This window comes from Muntiacus reevesi, chromosome 2, assembly GCF_963930625.1.
Source record: "Muntiacus reevesi chromosome 2, mMunRee1.1, whole genome shotgun sequence".
NCBI classification, from domain to species: domain Eukaryota; kingdom Metazoa; phylum Chordata; class Mammalia; order Artiodactyla; family Cervidae; genus Muntiacus; species Muntiacus reevesi.
Window position 1 is genome coordinate 2,167,821 of NC_089250.1, and position 20,136 is coordinate 2,187,956.

Below are 20,136 nucleotides of genomic sequence, written 5' to 3' on the forward strand. Positions count from 1 at the left end.
GCTCCTTCTTGCTCTCAGGGTGAAGGCGTTTCATTTCTCCACAAGTGACCGAAAGCCTCTTGTGGGCACGGACCCGTCACTTATTCATTCATTCAAGACTTAAAATGTGCTTCCATGTGCCAGACGTTGGGGATATAGCAATGGTCAAGGATGTGATCCTTATAGATTCCAGCCTAGGATCAAAGTTGGGCATCCAAAAGAAAGAAAGTTACAAGACATTGAGAACTTCAAAAGAGAAGGTCAGGTTACATGAACTTAAAAGCAGGCAAGTCTGATTTAAATCTTGGGAGCTAGATAGATTTCCCAGAAGAGAGGTACTCAAGCTGAAGTCTCAGAGGTTCATTTAAGGGCACTTTCCAGGACTTAACACATAGCACAGCATTCACATTTTGTGAACCTTTGAGCTGAATTTCCGAAGAGCAGAATCAGAGTTTAAGTTAGTATAGTCCCACTAATACTTCATGTACACACATATATTTAATAATATACATGTCAGTGATCACAATGTTAAATATATAAAAGTAACATTTTGTACTTATTCAGAACTGCATTCTGCATGTATATGTGTGTATATCTATACACATGGAATGGAATGTTTGGGGTCTCTGCAACCAGGCAGGATGCTCTAGGACCTTCCCAGAACAGACCCCTCCCCTACGTCCGCTGCTTAAGCTCCTCTCTGAAGTTCCTAGATCATATCTGATGCACATTTCCTGAGTTATTTCACAGATCCTAAAGCCCCCACCCAATGGAAGCATTTAATTAATTACTTGATGACCAAAAGGACATAGCCTCCTGGAGCCTCGGGATTAATAATGTTCACCCATGTTATCTCACCATCAACCAGTCAGAGAACTGTGCCCTAGCTGATCATATACCCTGCAATATCCCTGCCTCAGCTGCCCTTTGAAGCTGTTTTGCTGAAACTCTTTGCTTTGGGGAGCTCAGGGTTTTAGAGCAAGAGCCACCCGCTCTCCTTGCCTGCAGAGCCACCCGCTCTCCTTGCCTGGAACCTTGCAGTAAACACTGCACTTTCCTTCACCACAACCCAGTGTCAGTGTATTGGTTTTACTTCACGCACAGGAATGGACCAAAGTTTGCTTTGAAAATATCTTGACTATTTTTGATTGTTGAAAATTATTATCGTTATCATTACTTGTTTTTAATCCTGCTTCTACCTTACTCTAATCAGCGGCACCTTCATCATCACAAATGTTTGCTAATCAGCTGTCTGTGCTATAGGTCTGGCAGCATTTAGACTCACTGCCGTGTTGTATGCTCTCTTTGCAGGAAGGCCAAGTGCTAGAATGTTCCCTCATCAACAGTGTTCGGCTGGGAGCCACACCAAAGGTAGCCAAGTTGGTGTTTGTTGTTCTTCTAGACACAGAGTGCTGTGTGACCCCTTTGTTGTAGTTTAGTCGCTCATTCGTGTTCAACGCTTCTGACCCCAAAGACTGTAGCCTGGCAGGCTCCTCCTCCGTGGGATTTCCCAGGCAAGGATACTGGAGTGGGTTGCATTTCCTCCTCCAGGGGATCTTCCTGACCCGGGATTGAAACCTTGTCTCCTGCCTTACAGGCATATTTCTTACCACCGAGCCACCGGGGACGCCCCCCGTTACTGCCCCCAAATCCTCAGCTGGATGAAGAACAGACACAGTTTAGAAATCTCATCTGTAATAGTTGGGTGATTTGGATTGCATTGGGTTTAATTATATTAGAAATTGTTATTAACCTTTGAAAATGATGACCCTTGTGTGGTATGAGCATTGAAATAAACTGTTCCCTTAACTCAGAAATTAATCTGACAAGCATCCCTCCCCCCCCATCCCCACCTTTTTTTTCAGCAAAGAGTGAGTCACTTCTGGTCCATGACTGATGTGGAAATTTAGATGACTCGGGTAGTTCCATATTTGTGCACCTGTGCACGCAGACCCTGCTCACCTTGAAGGCTCAGCTTGCCTCTGAGAGAAAAAAGAATGGCAGAGCACATGAATAAGCCTTCTTCACAGGGATTAATTTGTTTGAATGGGAAGCTGCACTAGGAATTTAAAGGATGGTTTTTTCCTAGAATATTCCAGCACAGCATTTATTCCCTTTTCCATAATAGTCTTGCAGGTTTGCAGGTTTTTAGATGTTCAAAACAAAATTATGCTCCTCACTTTGTTTTTGTCTTTTGTTAGTGACCCTCTTTAATGTTAGTTTAAAATCTCTGTGTAACTACCTTGGCATTTCCCCCCGAGTTCTTTCAGAGGACAAAGCCACTATTTTATTTGCTAATTAGGGCAAACTTACAGTTTTCATTCCAAATGAGGAGGCCAGGGCTCCTAGAGATGCACGTATTCATTCTTTCTGTCCAGGCTGTTTGAAAGACTCAATCTCATTTTTTAACAACTTGAGGTTGCTGACTGTGGCAATGCCCTGCATGTTTGTGTGAATCTGCAGTGACTGTTCTCTGTGAGAACCGCCTTTGACCTTTGCAGACATAATCAGGTCTCAGGCAGAGCCTTAGAGTCCTGTTGCTGTAGTTCACGTCCTCCAATAACTACAAGCCGTAATTGAAAGAAAGACCCTGCCTCCTCATCTTCTAAATCAATAACTGTTTATACCTTTCTTATCAGATGAGTTCCAGTAATGTGTCGTGTTATAGGTTTTACCTATACAAGTTTTAGAATAACACTAGATACCTGGACATTTTTAGATAGAAGAATTTGCCTTACTGGATGTTTTTACATCAAATGTAGTTTCTTTTTCTATGCTCTGTGATCTAATGTATTTTTTTCCTATTTGTCTACCTCTGTAGGATCCCAAAATTTTGGCTGCTCTTGAAGCTCTTGGCAAATCAGAAAATGATCTGGAAGGACGGATAGTCTGTGTCTGCAGTGGTGCAGATCTGGTGAACATCAGTTTCACGTACATGGTGGCTGAAAATCCAGAAATAACGAAGGTATCCTCCATGAAACAACCTCCTTCCATTCCCATATGGACATGTGTGGTGCACATAGTTTTTCATGTATAATGCCATTTTGATATATATTTTGAATTGTATAATTTAATTTAAATTTTAAGGAAAGTTTCCAACGCTTGCTAGAAAAGTCAGCAAGTGCGATACGCTTTCAGCATGTCGCTCATGAATACCAGCAGCCTGAACACTGACTGTGATATGTGGTAGGAGCCTCTCTAACCAGAATGTAGACAAGGATCATCTGGGATTTAGTGAAACTGCAGATTCTGGTTCAGTAGGTCTGCGGTGAGGACACACTCTCCCTTTCTCCCAAGCTCCCAGTTGCTGCTGGTGCTGTTGGTCTGAGAACCACAGTTTGAGGAGCAAAGGGTCAGAGCAGCTTTCCCCACTGAAATATAATGAAAGCCACAGATGTAGCTTAAGTTTTTCTGGTCGCCACAGGTAAAATTAATTTCGTTATTTTATATCCCACACAGAAGTGATACCACATGGTATTCATCTTTGCCTGCCTGGCTTACTTCACTAGCGTCATCATCTCTGAGTCCATCCACGGGGCTGCAAATGGCCTCCTTTCATTCTTCTCTATGGCTGAGTAGTCTTCCATTGTATGAATGTACCACATCTTCATCCATTCCTCTGTCAATGGGCGTTTAGATTGGTTCCATATCTTGGCTATTGTAAGCAATGTTGCTCTGAGCACAAGGATGCACGTATCTTTTTAAACTCTGGTATGTCATTTTGTAACCCAATAGGTCATTTTAATATGAAATCAATATAAAATCAGTTAACATATTTTACATTCTTCTCTTCATGCAAAGTTGTCAAAATATAATACATGTTTTCAATTCAGATGCACTGAATTTCAGTTGCTGCATATGGCTGTGGTTACCCTACACCTAGATGACTGATACCTACCCTGCCTGTAAGCTATGAAAGTATTGGGTTATGATCCATCTTAATACCATAACCAGCCTACCATTGCCCTGGCAAGTGAATCTCAAAGAGATATTGCCCAAAGTAGAAAGCCTCGAATGTAATTCACTATCCTGCAAGTTGTTTGTCTTCGGGCAGTGTTACCTGTGGACAGAGCACCATTATCTTTGCATAAAATGTGTGAAGAGGCCTGGGCCTCTGCTCTTCCATGGCAGAGATCTGGGTTTGGGGGATTGGGAGATAGGCATTTTATTTTCCCATTGATCCTGCAAGTAGAAGCTCAGTGCAGGGTTGAATGAGAAAGGTCATCATTAGAAATATTGAACTTTAGAGCCCTCAGGGAATATCCAGGTAAGATTATTTGATGAAACTGAGATAAGAAGACTTTACCCTGAACCCAGAATCAAAGGGTGCAGAACTGAGTTCTACAGATACTGAGACCATCAAGACTCTTTCACCCTCACTTACAAAATGTGGTCCACTTTCCGGCTGCACACGCTTCAGTGGAAACTGCTTGCATATTAGAATCTCAGGCCCACATAGACCTACAGATCCAGAATCTTCATTATTAACAAGCCGCACCCCCCCCCCAACCCCCCAGTGACTCATATGTGCAGTAAAGTTTGAGAAGCTCCCAACTGTGGCTCTGGGTCCAGGCAGGAATGGATGTTCCACATGACGTGAAAGCCTTTGCTTCTGTACTTGCATGGCTTGGTTGGTTTTATGCTGCTTTTCCAGATCACCTCGCTTTGGGAGAACAGATGTCGCCTTCAGGTTCTTTCATTATTGTGTCGGATCAACACCCAGTTTGATGGTTTCTTGAACCCTGCTGATCTTAACAAGCATTGTTTCCAGTGCACGCTTATGTTATTTGCTACAAAGGTCTTTCTCGTTGCTATCTGCCATAGCAACATTCAATCCCAGAAGTCCATGCTGATCACCCAGAAAGAGAAAGACTTGTTAATCAGACAGATATTTAGATGCTTGAAATTTTGCAAAATGACAGTTCTGTAGACCTGTGTCATGTCTTTTGTCAACTTGTCGTATTACAAGAAGCCCTATGACTCATGTGACCTTAAGAATCTGGGATCGGGAAAAAGTTGCCTGGCTGCCCATCCTGCCTCTTCCCAGGTGTGTGACCGAGACACACAAGTGGCCTCGCTGGGGCTCACCTGCTTCGTCTCAAAGTGGAACAGCAGCACAGTGCCTGCTCGTAGGATTGCTCTGTAGGTTGCAGGACTCGTTACGTGGAAAGTGGCTGTGCCTTTCTCATCGAAAGCCCTCAGTGTTCGTTCACTGCTCAGATCGCAGAGTCCTCGCAGTTTAGAGCTGGAGGTGGAACTGAGACACCACGTTTTTCAGATGTAGAAGAGGAAGCCAAGGAGTTTAAAGAACTCGCCTGAGTCTACACAGCAGGCTAGGCCAGAGTTCAGCCTAAAACTCAGCCTTCTGATTTCTTGTGTGATACTGTCAACCCCACCCCATCCCTGAGCGAGTACAGTCCTGGGAAGGTGGCTCAGATCAGTAAATCGAAATGTTCTTACTTCCATGCTTTGATTGCTGCAGTCTTGTTTTATTTAAGAGCCATGGTCTGAACCCTGTAGTCACAAATATGTGATATATAAGTCTGTGTTCCAGGGTAGAAGTCTATACTTAAAGACAAGATTTGGGGTTTTTTGTGGTCGTACCATTTTGACATGAATACAGTTTGGGAGCCCAGAATTATGGGACCATAGAACTGCTCTTAGCTAGCGATATTATGTTCACATTATCACAGAAGTCAGTTAAAGCAAATCATCATTTTAAAAAATTACTTACAGACCTTAAACACTGTTACAGCAGGCTGAGTGTGGGTTGGAAAAGAGTTTGCAGACACAGAGCCTTTCAGAAGGGAGTGAGTTTATCAAGAACACAGAGCAGAGATAACGTGGGCTCTGCAAGTGCAGCGGGCTAACCTCCTGAGAGATAGGGAGAAGCGACACTTTCCGTGGGTTAGTAGCCGGTTTTTATAGCCTCAAGACAAAGCAGATTCCTGCTGGAGGCTTGGCTTTAGGTGACTGGTTAGGGCATGATAGGGTGATCATGGGGTGGGCATTTTTGCTGAATTTGGTGTCAGGAAGCTGGTTGGTGATGATCAGGGGGGATTCGGGGCCACAGTTACAAAGGGGCTCAGTCAGCTTCAGAGGTGCCCTTGGCTCTGGGCTCCACTTCTGCGGCCTTGGTGCAAAGCCTCACACGTGTGGCCTGCGACAGAACTCCACAGATACTCTATTCTAACTTGAAACATATAGATTTGGTTCAGTTGTTGGCCAATCTTTTGATGTTAGAGCCAGGATCTTTGCATTTAGTTTGGGTCTATTGGTTGTGTTTGATAGATTTTTTGCCAACGTGTGCTCAGTCATGTCCGACTCTTTGTGGCCCTATGGACTGTAGCCCAACAGGCTCCTCTCTCCATGGAGTTTTCCAGGCAAGAATACTGGAGTGGGTTGCCATTTCCTACTCCAGGGGGTTTTCCTGACTCAGGGATAGAACGCTTGTCTCTTGCATCTCTGAATTGGTAGGCAGATTCTTTACCACTGGTGCCACCTGGGAAGCCTTTTTTTTTTTTTTTTTTTTCTACTACTTGTCCTTCACCCATAATGCATTGTCTGAAATATCCAGTTTGGTTTCTTTAAAATACAACTGAGTCCACTTTAAAGACATTCTTGGAGCAGTTAGAGAACAGAATCCTACTACTGAATAACTTCTTTCCCTAATCTTTTAGTTGTCTCATTTACACAGAACTTGAGAAAAAATTTTGAGCAACTTATCTTTAAAGAAATCTTCCCAACTATCCAGTGGAAGAACCAGCAACCCTCTTTCTTTCCACAAGCATTTTTTACTGATTGTAGTTTTTATTACAAACATAAACAGGTATGGAAATAAACATAAATAACTCATTGTACTCACGCAAAATGAGAGCAGAAACTTACAAAATGCTGAAAAATAGCTTATTGACTGTGAGGATTAGCCATTCTCTGGGTGGTCAGAATGTTTTGCTTGTTTTATGCTATCTGACAAGTCTTGGTCTGACCAGTGATATAGAAGTTTTAAGAGGTTTTCTAGTACAGACCTTGCTTAGGACCATTTATTTGAGATTCTTGAGTCTGTTCTTAATTCCTGGGCTTATATGATACTTACATCCCAATGATTCTGAAAAATTCACTTGACCAAACATTGAATCGAGGCAGGTGGAATTCATCAATTCATGTCCTTTCCACGGAGGACAAGCTTTCCCATGTGGGACCTTGCCTGATTCTGAAAGTCATCTTACTTCCTTGTTCCTCCACTTCCTAAAAGGGCTCTCTGACATCTTTTCTTACTTCAAGTGGGTGTTTTGAGAGTCAATAACATTTAACATCAAATCTTACTTTACTAGAGTTAAGGTTTCAAATAAATAAGTACCCGAGACAGTGAAAATGATGGTGCATTTTCTTGTTTAGATAAAAGATGACACATGTATAAAAGACATCCTTATAGCTCCTCTTGTCTTTTCTTCAGCCATGCCCTCTGCTTGAAGAGTAAATAAGCTTGCCTAGTCCCTCTACCTCTTTAACAAGATCTGAGCTCAATTTTGCAGACCTTTCTCCCCTATGGAATAAATGTCTGATAGGATCCTAAACGTGAGTCCACATCAGACCTTCCGGCCACATCCTTCCAGTTGCTGAGGCCGTGGACACTCTCCTCGTGTGTCCTGATTGGTCTGTTAACAAACACTCCTGTGTCTAGAATCTAGCTGCTTCTACCATCACCGTTGCTGCAGCACCCTCCCAGCCGATACCATTTCTCCCCTAATTCTCTGCCTTGTCCTTGTCTGTTGTAGTCTGTTCCCAAAATAGCAGTTTTATATATATAGCTATATATATATAGTTTTATATAAAATAGCAGAGGGATGTTTCTAAACATAATTCAGACCCCATCAGTGATGCTCAGAACCCTCCAAGGCTCATGGGGCCTTAAAGAATCCCTTCTCACCTCCCTTCCTCTGGCTGCCATCCTCTCCCTCTCCCTATTTCCTTCCAACCTCAGGAACTTTGTCTGTGCTTACGATTCCTTTTGCCTGGAACATACGATTCCCCAGCTACATGCAGCGCTCCCTCCCTCACATTTCTCAGGTCCCTGCTGGAACCTCACCTTAGCTGCCTGCCTCATCTCCCCTCAAGACATGCTAACTCCGTATCCTGCTTTATTTTTCTGCGTAGCACTTACCGCTACTTACATGCCATGCATTCATTTACTGCCTCCCCATTCCCTACTACATCCCCGGCATCTAGAACCTTCAGTGCCTGACATTTAATCAGTGCTCAGTACATACATTTTGTTGTTTTGTATATATAAAGTGTTTTTAGTGGGCCATCTTTAAACTCTAGTGAATTTGTTTCAATATTGCTTCAGTTTTATGTTTTGGTTTTTTGGCCATGAGATACGTGGGATCTGAGCTCCCCCACCAGGGACTGAACCTACACCCAAGGGAAGTCCCTTTGTGTATAAATATAATTTCCAGAATGACAAAGAAAAAGCTAACAGTGGCAGCCTCTGGGAGTGGAATCAGACGGAGTGTGAAAGATGTTTGTTTTTCTCTTCTCACTTGTCCTTTTTTGGGGGACTTATTTTTTCTTTTTCATTATTAAACTTAGTTTTTATTGGACTCTAGCTGCTTTACGATGCTGTGTGGGTTCCTGCTGTTCTGCACAGTGAGTCAGCTGCGTGCACACATGGACCCCTCTTTCTTGGGTCTCCTTCCCATTCAGGGCGCCTCAGAGCCCTGAGCAGAATTCTCTGAGCTGCATAGCAGGCTCCCACTGGTTGTCTATTTTATGCATAGTATCTGTAGTGCATATGTGTCAATCCCATCTCCCAGTTCCTCACACCCTCTTTCCCCCTCAATGTCCATACAGTTGACCTCATTTTATTGAGGTCTTTATGTGGACTGAATCCATAAATTCTAACCTAGGTGATAAATAGGTATAACCATCAAATATTTTTACAGTTTAGCTCTAAGAGAAGCTAGGAGAATGATGTTTAGATAAGAAAACCAAGAAAATGTGATTCAACAATAGTCCAAAATGTCTGAGATTCCATGGCATTATTTTTAGAGTCACTTTTCAGGATGTAAGGGGGCCGTTGCTGAGAATCCGTGACAAGCCTGGAGGCTGTAACCCCAGTGTCTTGACCTGTTTTGAATTGAGATCATTGTTTTCTGCCCTCTAAATCCTTCCTGTCATTCCAGTTAGAAAACTCTACTTTTCATTTCCTCTCCTGAAAGGTCTTCTGTTACAAGGAATTGCTAGCAAATTGCTGGTACTTTTCCCTCCAACCCAGTATGCCTTTGGGTAATAGGTGTGTCTGCTCGGTCACATAACTTAAAACATCTATAAATAAAAACAATTTTGAAGGAGAGACTTCCCTTTTTTCTAAACTGTATGTAATAGAGCTTTTTTCTGAGCCCTCATCTCTCTGCCGCTGTTTTACCGTAAACTCTACTGTGCTGTGTGCTCAGTCGCTCAGTCGTGTCCACCTCCTTGCAACCCTGTGGACTGTGACCCACAAGTCTCCCCTACCCACGCGATCCTCCAGGCGAGAACACTGGAGTGGGTAGCCATTCACATCTCCAGGGGATCTTCCCGACAGGTCTCCCATGTTGTGGGTGGGTTCTTTACTGCCTGGGCCACCAGGGAAGCCCATAAACCCTACAAACAATGCCAAATATTATAACAAACTTCTTTAGTTAGAAGAGAAACTCGGTTTCTCGGATGTATTTTTCCTATCTTAGGATACAGCTAGCTGGGGAGGATTTTGTCTCTGGTGTGTTGCAGGGAGTTCAGATGTCTTTCATTTAGTTCCAGCTGGTGCTACGGAGTGAACTGCAGGCACAGTCACTGCACGTAAGATTGAAAGGCAGCCCTCTCTGAAAATCTCCACAAATAAATATGTTATTTTATTCTCAGTTGAGCTTTATTTGATTACAAAAATAAGCTGTTATTATGAAGTTCAAAATGCACAGATTTGGATTTGAGTTTAGACAACTTCCAGGCTGCTCATTATACTTTGTGTAGGTTGTAAATATTTGGCAAACTTCATAAATTATGCTTTGTAACCAAGTCATCAAATAAGCCCACGATTGAATACTATAGAAAGTAAATTGCAAAAATGTTATGTCTTCTTCTTGTAGACAAAAAAGATAAGGTCAGGTAGTTTATTACAGGTAATAAAATCTTATTTAAGTCAATTGGATTGAATGTCAAAATCACTCTGCTGAATTGAAATCATGTTGAGTGGAAGAATTACTGCAAAAGTTCTTGGAGAAGGGATTCATTCTTTGTTTTGTTAAGAAGGAAAAAAATCAAGTTCACATTTAGTCAGTGCTGCATAATGGCTCTTTGCTAAAACCCTGCAGAGCTCCCCTGGGATTCCCAGGTGGTGCTGGTGGTAAAGAGCCCACGTGCAAAAGCAGAAGACAAAAGAGATCCCTGGGTTGGGAAGGTCCCTTGGAGGAGGGCGTGGCAACCAACTCCAATATTCTTGCCTGGAGAACGCCCATGGGCAGAGGAGCTTGGCGGACTGCAGTCCGTAGGTCGAATTGCAAAGGTCACGAAAACACTAAAGCCACTTAGCACTCATGCAGAGCTCCCCTCCTTTCAACTAGCTCCTCTACCCACAGGCAAGCACAGACCTACTCGAAGGGGTCAAACCAGAAGCCTCACCTGGGACTTTCTTAAAAATGCAAATCCTTGGGTCTTATGCCTGCCTAATACATCTGAAATTCTCAGAATGGAGCTCAGCTATCTGTTTTTGTTAATAGAAGTGTAACTGATTAATATAACAGTTATATTAATATATACAATGTTATAAACAATTAATATAAACAATGTTATATTGACTTGAGGGGCACATCATTGTGATTCAGTATTTTTACAGTAATATTTTAACTAGCCTCCCAGATGATTCTGATGGTGGATGAAATTTGAGTCCCCATTAGCTTAGCTTACAAATGGTCCAAAAATTATAGCCACTTTGAACCCAAACAAGTTTTTATCAAAGTAATTGACTGCAGCAGGCAGGTGAATCTATAGACCTCCTGATTCCTGTGGCCTTACCGGAAATGGTTAGAATTCACTAATACAAAAAGCATGATTAAAATGAATTCATTTCTGTGACCCTAGGGGGGAAAAAGCTGTTTCTTGAAGTGTAGTTTTAATTGTATTAGCTATCTGGTGGTTCTCAAAGTGTGGTTCCAGACCAGCAGCTTCAGCAGTACCTGGGAACTTAATCCAAGATCTTAGGCCCTGCCTTGTGCTCGAGTTCGGAGCTCCAGGTCAGAGCTGGTACCCTGCAGAAAAGCTCTGTAAGGAGTTTCTCCTGCTTCTCTTGCAGAGAAGCCTTGAGGAACTTGCATTTACTGGTTTGAGGGACTTGCATTTACTGGTTTGAGGAACTTTCATTTACTGGTTTGCTGCCTAGGCTCACCTGAGCTGATGCCTGCTGAATGCTAAAGGAGCTCAGTTGTAAATCTGCATTTCCTATCCATCATCCAAGCCCCAATATACTAGTTGATTTAAGTTCTTCACCACATTGTCTCATGGTTCTTTGAGGCTCAAGTTTGGGATGGGGTGCCTGTATGTGCATGTGTATGTGTTTTTCATGTTTCCAAGAGTGAATGTTGGCATGCTCTTGTTTTATTTTTTCTTTAAACCATCCCGAATTCATGGGAAGCAAATCAGCAAGGAGAAAGTTTTCTTAAGGACAAAGCTGTGAATTGGAGCAAATAGGTGGATGCGTATTTGTGAGCTTTAAATGTCCCCATCTCACCTAGGTGTTTTCTTGCCAAAACAGAAAGTGGGGCTCATTTGCTTAATTGCTGAGTGGAATGTGGAGACCATGACACTCTGAGCCTTGGGTGGGTCGTACGCATCAGTGAGTGTGGATTCTGAGCCTTGGGTGGGTCGTATGCATCAGTGAGTGTGGAGTGGGTAAGGCTTGCCCTGGGGGCCTCCATGACCACCTGTCACCTTTGCTCTCCCTTCCTCCAGCAGTTTTCCTTGCTGGACTGCTCCTCTTGCCAAACTGTCTGTTCCAGGATCCAGTACTTAGCGTCTGACCCATGGTGGTGCTCTCTGCACTCTGAAATTGTTTCTTTATCTATGTATTATCAAAATTAGTTCCTTTAGACCAGAAGTTGTTGACGCAGATGCCTGCAGGAGCCAGGGAGATGATGTGAATATTGGAAAGGTGTCAGGAGGCAATAGAATGTAGTGAAGTGGGGTGTACATACTCCATCTGGGGGCAGTTACCTCCTGCCAGTTTTCCAGCCATCAGAACATGGCCCAGAGGTTGCTAGATGGTTGTTGGTGGTGGTGCCTTTTCCATGAGATACTGGATATCTGGATTTTGAACATGAAATTTCCTGATGTTAAAATGTTGACAAATATATTCATTTTTGTTAGCACTGTGTGTGTCAAACAGCCAACTTGTCTGTGGATCATTTGGAACCTCAGCTCGAGACAACAGCCAGCATGCAGCATAGATGTACTTACACTAAAGTGAATACTAATGTTTTCATAATATGTTTACCTCACTGACATTTTAATTTAAGATGCCCACTTGTGTCTTTTTTCCTTTCTTCATTCAGCTATTCATCCTACAATTATTTTTTTATGAATTATAAATGGGGCAAATCATTTCTTCTACATGGGCTTTCTTATCCTCATTTTTAAAAGAAGGGAGTTATAGTGAATGACCCTTGAAGTTACTTTCCCCTTTAAAGACATGCAATTTCTTTACAAAACAAAAACGTGTACTAGATGCCAAGGAGGGTACCAAGAAGTTGCTTGGATCACTGTGTCTATTCTGAAGATTCTTTGGATGTGACAAAAGGTCATGGCTTGAGTTGTAGGAAGGATGCAACATGATCTTGACATTCTAAATAGATGATTATTTTAGTTGCTCAGTCCTGTCTGACTCCTTGTAACCCCATGGACCTTCCAGGAGCCTGCCCGGCTCCTCTGTCCTTGAGATTTCCCAGGCAAGGAGGAATGCATTGCTATTTCCTCCTTCAGGGGATCTTCTCAACCCAGGGATCAAACCTGAGTCTTTTATGTCTCCTGTCTTGGCAGGGAAGGTAATATGGTAATAACAGGGCTCAGAGCACTGCTTCTCAAAGTGTGGTCTGGACCAACAGGGTCATCATCACGTAGGAACTTAGAAATATAGGATCTCAGGCTTATCCTCAGACCTGCTGAATCAGAGTCTGCATTTGGACAAGATCTCTAGGTACTTCCTTTACACATTCAAGTTTGAGAAGTACAGTTGTACCTCAATATCCACAGGGAAATGGTTCTAGGAAGCACACCCCTGACCCTTGAAGATAGCAAAATCCACAGGCGCTCAAGTCCCTTGTATAAAATAGCATCGTACAGTTGGCCCTCAAATCTGTGGGTTCCACACCAGCAGACTCAGAGGACCAGCTCTGCGGAGGTAGGATACAAGGAAATAAGTCGTTCTTGCCTTCAGCAGTTACACAAGGAGGAAGACCTGAGAAACATTTGAAATCAAGAGGCTCTGTTCCTGGGTGAAATTGGAGGAGGTTTTAAATCTGATTACCTGAGAGCATGCTGCTAAGATCATCAGAAATTGAGGGCCTAGTTACTTTTGGGCCAAGAGAGGAAGAGACAGGAGTTTAGAATATGTTCTCTGAGGGATGTGAGTGTCCTGGACTTGCTGTGGTCACACGGTGTGAAGGGGCTCGCTGGCTGCTCACTGGAAGCTCATCTGCAGGCTGGCCCTGACCTCCTGCTTCTGTGTTCCTAGACCCCTTAACATTTCAAAGGTGACTATCTTTATTTTTTTGAAACATCACCCCCCCCCCCCCCAGTTTAAGTCATCAAATGTGGGGGGTTTTAGTGTTATTTTTCTTAGTAAAACTCCTTACCACAATGCATGTGCAGGAACCCAGCACTGGAGCTGGAGGAGGTTTCACTGTGGTTCTCAGGCACCTTGTCATTTTCATCAAAGAGGTTTCCTTGGGGTCAGAGGAGGCCTGCCACAAGTAAATGCAAGTGAAATTCACAAGAAATTAACTATTTTAAGTGAACATTTTAGTGCCATTTAGTACATCACCTGGAGAAGGAAATGGCAACCCACGCCATCCAGTCTTCTTGCCTGGAGAATCCCATGGACAGAGGAGCCTGGCGGGCTGTTGTTCATGGAGTAACAAAGAGTCGGACATTACTGCGTGACTGTGCAACCATGACCGCATCTAGGTCTACAGCAGCATACCCCTCAAAGAAAAGCCCATGTCCACTGAAAGAGTGCCCCTCCCCCATCTTACAACCCCCATAGTCACTCAATGTGTCTTTTTAGTGTACACACAATTTTCTTTTATGCTATGTTGGGCTCATGCCAGTAGAGTTTAACGTGAAAGTGAAAGTGTTAGTCACTCCGTTGTGTCTGACGCTTTGCAACCCCATGGACTGTAGACCACCAGGCTCCTCTGTCCACGGCATTTTCCAGGCAAGAATACTAGAGTGGGTAGCCATTCTCTTCTCCAGATCTTCGTGACCCAGGGATCGAACCCAGGTCTCCTGCATTACAAGGAAATCTTTACTGTCTGAGCCACCAGGAAAGCAGTTTAACATAGTATTATATTTTATCAGTAACAGTTTTATCATGTGCATTTTCTTGGCCTTTAAAATGTTTTCTTGGGCTTCGATGTAACTGTAAGTCCTCATGACCTTTAAGGTGGGTTTTCTAGGTTGTTGCCTCTCTTGCTTCTATGGAAACCTCCGAGCCTCTTCTGTTCCAAAATGCTGTGATCTTCACAGGGGACATGTTTTCTCTGCTGAGGTTTCATGAACACAAAGGTTTCCTGAGAAAAGACTCAGCCCTGGGTTCAGCCCGCAGTCACTCGGGTTGCCCTAATTGCAAGTGTTATCAAATGACTCTGCCAAGGGAATGCAAAATGAATTACTCTAATTGTACCAGAAGTTTGAATTTCACCTTTTGGCCCCTGGGACAGAAAAATGTCGCTAACTGTAAATTGCTTCTCTAGTTACCACACAGCTCCAGTTTTTACTGCTAGCAAAAGAAAAAAAAAAAATATCACTGGGAACATGATGTGTGTGTGACATGCGCCTACATGTGTTTGTATGTTTTCTTATCTTCGGGGTATAATTGAAAGATGGGCCACATGAGGAGGTGGGTTGGCAATGCCTGAGGTGAGACTCTGTTGCCTCTAAGGAAATAATTTAATAATCATAATAGCGCAGTCCATGGACCAGATCCGGACCTCTGCTCTGACTTTTTTAAATGTTAATTTTATTTGGCTGCACCAGGTCTTAGCTGCACCACATAGGATCTTTGATCTTCATGGCAGCATGCGGGGTCTTTGGTTGCAGTTTGTGAACTCTTGGTTGCAGCATGCGGGATCTAGGTCTCTGACCATGGATCAAATCTGGGCCTCCTGTATTGGGAGTGTGGAGTCTTAGCCACTGGACCACAGGGAATTCCCCCTCAGCCTGATTTTGGTATAGCCAGTGAGCTAAAAATGGCTTTTAAATTTTGAAAGATTATTAAAACCACACATAAAACCTGTGCGACAGAGAGCTACATGTGGGCCCTGATTCCTGGAGTATTTATTGCCTGGCTCTTTACAGGAAACGTTTACTGGCCCCTAATACTTATAATATGAACAGCAGCAGTGAAGTTTTTATTTTATATTGGACACTAGATACTGTTCAGAGTGCTTGGCATGCGGTATCTCATTTAATTCTCGAAACAGTCCCGGGAGATGGATTGTTCTCATTTGCAGGGGAAGAAATAGGCCCAGAGGCCTGAGTAGCTTGCCCAAGTTTACAAAGCCTGTAAGTGGCGAGCTGGTGTCTTGAACCCAGGCGCTGGGTCCACTCCAGATCCTGTGTTCTACACACCCTTTGCTGCAGCTCACAATTTGAGGAGTAGTCTCTCCCACTGTAACACAGTATGATGTTACTGTCCTTTTCAGGTAAATGTTCAATGTCCTTATTTCTGGGAGGTGTAGTCATAGAGCAGCACTCCCGACACCGGTGCCTCCACGGTGTTTTCCTCAAAAAAAGTCCACGTGCAAAGAAGGTTCTCTGGTCAAATGAGCACGAGAAAGCCTTGTTTAGGAGAATTTCTTTACGATAGCTCTCTCATAAGCAGTGATATATTCTCATGCCAGTCTCAGCCAGGAGGAGTGATATTCAGTTTTTTTTTTTCCCAAATGGAAATGCATTCATTCATTCATGCCTATTGAAAAGACACAACATCTTTTAGAACTACTGTTATACAAAGAAAAAACTCAGCAAATGATGTCATAGAGGCATTGCTTAGCCCAATATTTTCCCAGATGCGTCAGAACAATATAATGCAGACATTCATTCAGCTTTACCCTTAACATCCTGCTTATTGTCCTTTTTTTCCTGCTGCCATATCTCTTCCTTCTCTCCCAAGTTTTTGGGGGATAGAGCAGAGGAAGTTTTTTCCATAAATGATAGGAAATTAAATAATGAAACTCAAACCCTTTGATTTAAATTCTTTTTAGTACCTTTATCTTGAAAGTCCTGTTTGGTTTGTAGGATTACCTGTACATTTGATCAGCCCGGACTGATCGGTGTTGTTGCCTGGGAGTATAGACAGACAGAGGCTCCTTGATTGATGATGGTTATTCAGACCTTCAACAGGTAGCATTTGTCTGCTTGTTGAGTACTGTTCATTTTGGCATGGCTTAATTTGCTAGTGTTGTCAACTGACATGTGTCAGGAGAAAAAGTGACCTCAAAGATCTTAAATACAGGCATAAGGCCAAAGAAACAATTTCATGTGCTTTTAATTCACCTTTTAATTCACCAGCTCTTCACTCATCCCTCACTAGCAGGATTCTGCAAATCTGAAGTTGAGACCAAAAATGCACTCTTACCAAACCGGTAGTTTCTGACCAGCATAAAATGATGCTTTGTGTTCTCTTAAAATCTTATAATTCTTCAGTTATTTCAGAGTTCTCCATATGGATATAAAATGTTGTTATATAAAATAAACAAGACATCTCATTTTCTTTTCTTTTTAAAAATGTTTATTTATCTGGCGACATTGGGTCTGAGCTGCTGCACATGGGATCCCAGCTGTTAGGCGGGGTCTTGTCCTTGGTGGCCCATGGACTCTAGGTGTGGCGCTCAGGCTTAGTTGCTCTGCAGCATGTGGTATCTTAGTTCCCTGAGCAGGGATCAAACCTGTGTCCCTTGCATTGCATGGTGGACTCTTAACTAGGCCACCAGGGAAGTCCCTCTCATTTTCTTTTGAATGGTTTCTGGAGTTTGTGGGAATGGTGCCGCTCTGTGCCTTTTGAGCCATTAAAGAGCATCGTGTACTGCCTCTAGTATGTCGTTCATTCAACAAGCACAAGCAAACACGAGCATAAATTTATCCTGAGTATATACATGTAGGTATGACTTAGGCTGGGTCTGTGAAATAAGCTGATAACAAGACAAATTAACAGGAGAAAAGGCATACAAATTAATTAAGTTTTCATTTTGTGTGCACAGGGGCATCACAGAAAGAAGTGAACCCCCAAAGGGGCAGTGAGATTTTAGAGTTCATATAGCATGTTAGCAGGGGGTGGAGAGGGGGCAAGGGGCAGATGGTTTGTAGGGAAGATAAATGGGTCCTGAGGAGGACAGACAGGAGGTATGGCAGTCCTGGATGATTTCTGTTTGTGTGGTGTCAACTTGTCATCTTCCGAAAGAGAAGATTAGTGTTGTTTCTGGGGAGAGTATTTATGACAACCCAGTTTTGTTGGGAGGCTCTGCTTTTAGGCAGATAAGGAATTTCAGGAATTCAGCTCAAAATAATTCTTATGCCAAAATGGCATATTTTGGGGTATCATATCTTGATTCTCTCAACAGTATATTTATCGGAGTAGATATCTGGAATGAGATGTAGTTATTTAGGACAAGGTTCTGTAGGTCCAGTAGAATACTGTTACAAGATATCAGGCTGTCATGGACAGAGTCAGGCGTGTGTGTCTGTGCTCAGTCGTGTTCAGCTCTTGTGACCCCATGGACTGCAGCCCACCAGGCTCCTCTGTCCATGGAGTTTCCAGGAAGGAATCCTGGAGTGGTTGCCATTTCCTCCTCTAGGGGGTCCTCCCGACCCAGGGGTGGAACCTGCATCTCTAGAGCCTCGTGCATCGGCGGGTGGGTTCTTTACCACAGCGCCACCTGGGAAGCTCCAGAGTCACGCTTAGGTGATGAAAAAAATGGTCTCTTAGGAATGATAGTGAACAGAAACCCATTTGGAAGGGGAATTTGACACTTTAGCTTCTGGGTGATGGCTGAGAATAGCACAGTGTCCCCTCCTTCCTTGTGACTATTTAGAGGTTCTTTTTGACCTAGTGTGGTCAAGATAACCAGCCAGGCTGACAGCCTGTTTTGACTATCTGTGAGTGCATAAACTGATTTTGACTAGGAAAGTATAAATATTATCCAGGCCCATCCATACAGAGAAGAGCAGATAGAAAGGTTTGTTTTGTGCAAGACAGACTATGTCAAGGGGAAAAAGGCTCTCGTTGTTCTTTTTTTCACCCCTAATATTCCCTTGGATTTGAAACTTTGATACAAAGTATTATTGACTTTCCAAGGGCTTTGAAATCATTAAATGGGATTTTCAATCTGCTGATGTTTTTTTTTTTCTTCCAAAATCCACATTGCTGTTTGGCCCCATATTTCAATAGTTTGCTATTGTGTGATTTTCATAGGCTCCTTAATTTAACCTTCCATCCTGAGTTTTATCAACTGACTTTGTCTAGGATTGCCAGCGTAGCTCCTTTATTATGCATGCAATTCTGTTCTGTCTCTGTTACCTTTGAGGCAGCAGTTAAGGTGACTTTCAGTTTTCTTGCCTGATTTTTGTTGTCACCTCTGTCACTGCCTGCCTGTTGGCCTTCTGTCCCACGGCCGTGAGGGAGTTTTCAGCACTGACACTGATCCCTTGCCAGGGTAGCACTCAATACCTATGCTTATTTCTCTCCTTATTAGAACCAGGAGAAAATAGTTGACATAAAGAGAAAATTTGTTATATTTTTTTCTTTTAACATGACGTAGAAATTGGTCTATGATATACAAACATTGGTAGATCTGCTGTTTAATTTTAAAATGGTTTTAGCATCCCAGATAAGCATATTCAAAAGGTAAAATGTTGATTCTTTGGTCAAATCTTGCCTAAATCACCAGCGTCTTCACTCTCCTGCTTTTACCCCATGCTTGTACTGTATGTAGTTGCTCAGTCGTATCCAACTCTGCGACCCCATGGACTGTAGTCTGCCAGGCTCCTCGGTCCATGGGATTCTCCAGGCAAGAATACTGGAGTGGGTTGCCATCCCCTCCTCCAGGGGATCTTCCCAACCCAGTGATTGAATCCAGGTCTCCCGTATTGCAGGTGGATTCTTCACCATCTGAGCCACCAGGGAAGCTTTTACCCCTTGGGTTTTCTAATTCCTGAACCAGGCTCTGCCTCAGTCCTGGGTCGAATACTCCAGGGTCCAACACATTAAGAATATGAGTATTGTTCCCCAGTCCTAGAGGCAGATTTCATAAATGGTGCCTGAAGGTTTGCATTGTAACAATTCCCAGGTGAGTCTGACACTGCTGGTCCCCAGACTACACCTTACCAAGCAAGTCTCAGTTAACTTGTGAGTTTAAGATGCCTCCACCATCTCCACTGTAGCCTTCTCTTTGAAAACAAACACTGGATGATTAGAGAGGATGCTCCTGCCGCTTACCTTTGGAGAAAATTGCATAGCACATTTAGAGAGTGTCACAGGGTCTGCTGGTTTTTGCACTGACAATTTGCCACCTTGACTAAAAACCAAAAAGAATCACTACAGATGGTTATTGCAGCCATGAAATTAAAAGATGCTTGCTCCTTGGAAGAAAGCTTTGACAAATCTAGACAGTGTATTAAAGGCAGAAACATCACTTTACTGACAAAGTCCTTAGAGTCAAAGCTATGGTTTTTCCAGTAGTCATGTATGGATGTGAGAGCTGGACCATAATGAAGGCTGAGCACCAATGAATGGATGCTTTCAAACTGTGGTGCTGGAGAAGACTCTTGAGAGTTCTTTGGACAGCAAGGAGATCAAACCAGTCAATCCTAAAAGAAACCAACTCTGAATATTCATTGGAAGGATTAGTG

General features: G+C 43.0%; 1 protein-coding gene across 6 annotated transcripts in view; it reads left to right on the plus strand.

Annotated features, from left to right (window-relative positions):
• The window catches only part of PLCB4 (phospholipase C beta 4), a 451,857-nt gene that overhangs the window by 304,859 nt on the left and 126,862 nt on the right, over positions 1 to 20,136 (plus strand). For all 6 annotated transcript variants that reach the window (XM_065920857.1, XM_065920858.1, XM_065920854.1 and 3 more), the window contains 2 exons: positions 1,291 to 1,350; positions 2,801 to 2,944. In XM_065920857.1, coding sequence (XP_065776929.1) covers positions 1,291 to 1,350; positions 2,801 to 2,944 — 204 coding nt within the window. The remainder of the gene's footprint in view (positions 1 to 1,290; positions 1,351 to 2,800; positions 2,945 to 20,136) is intronic.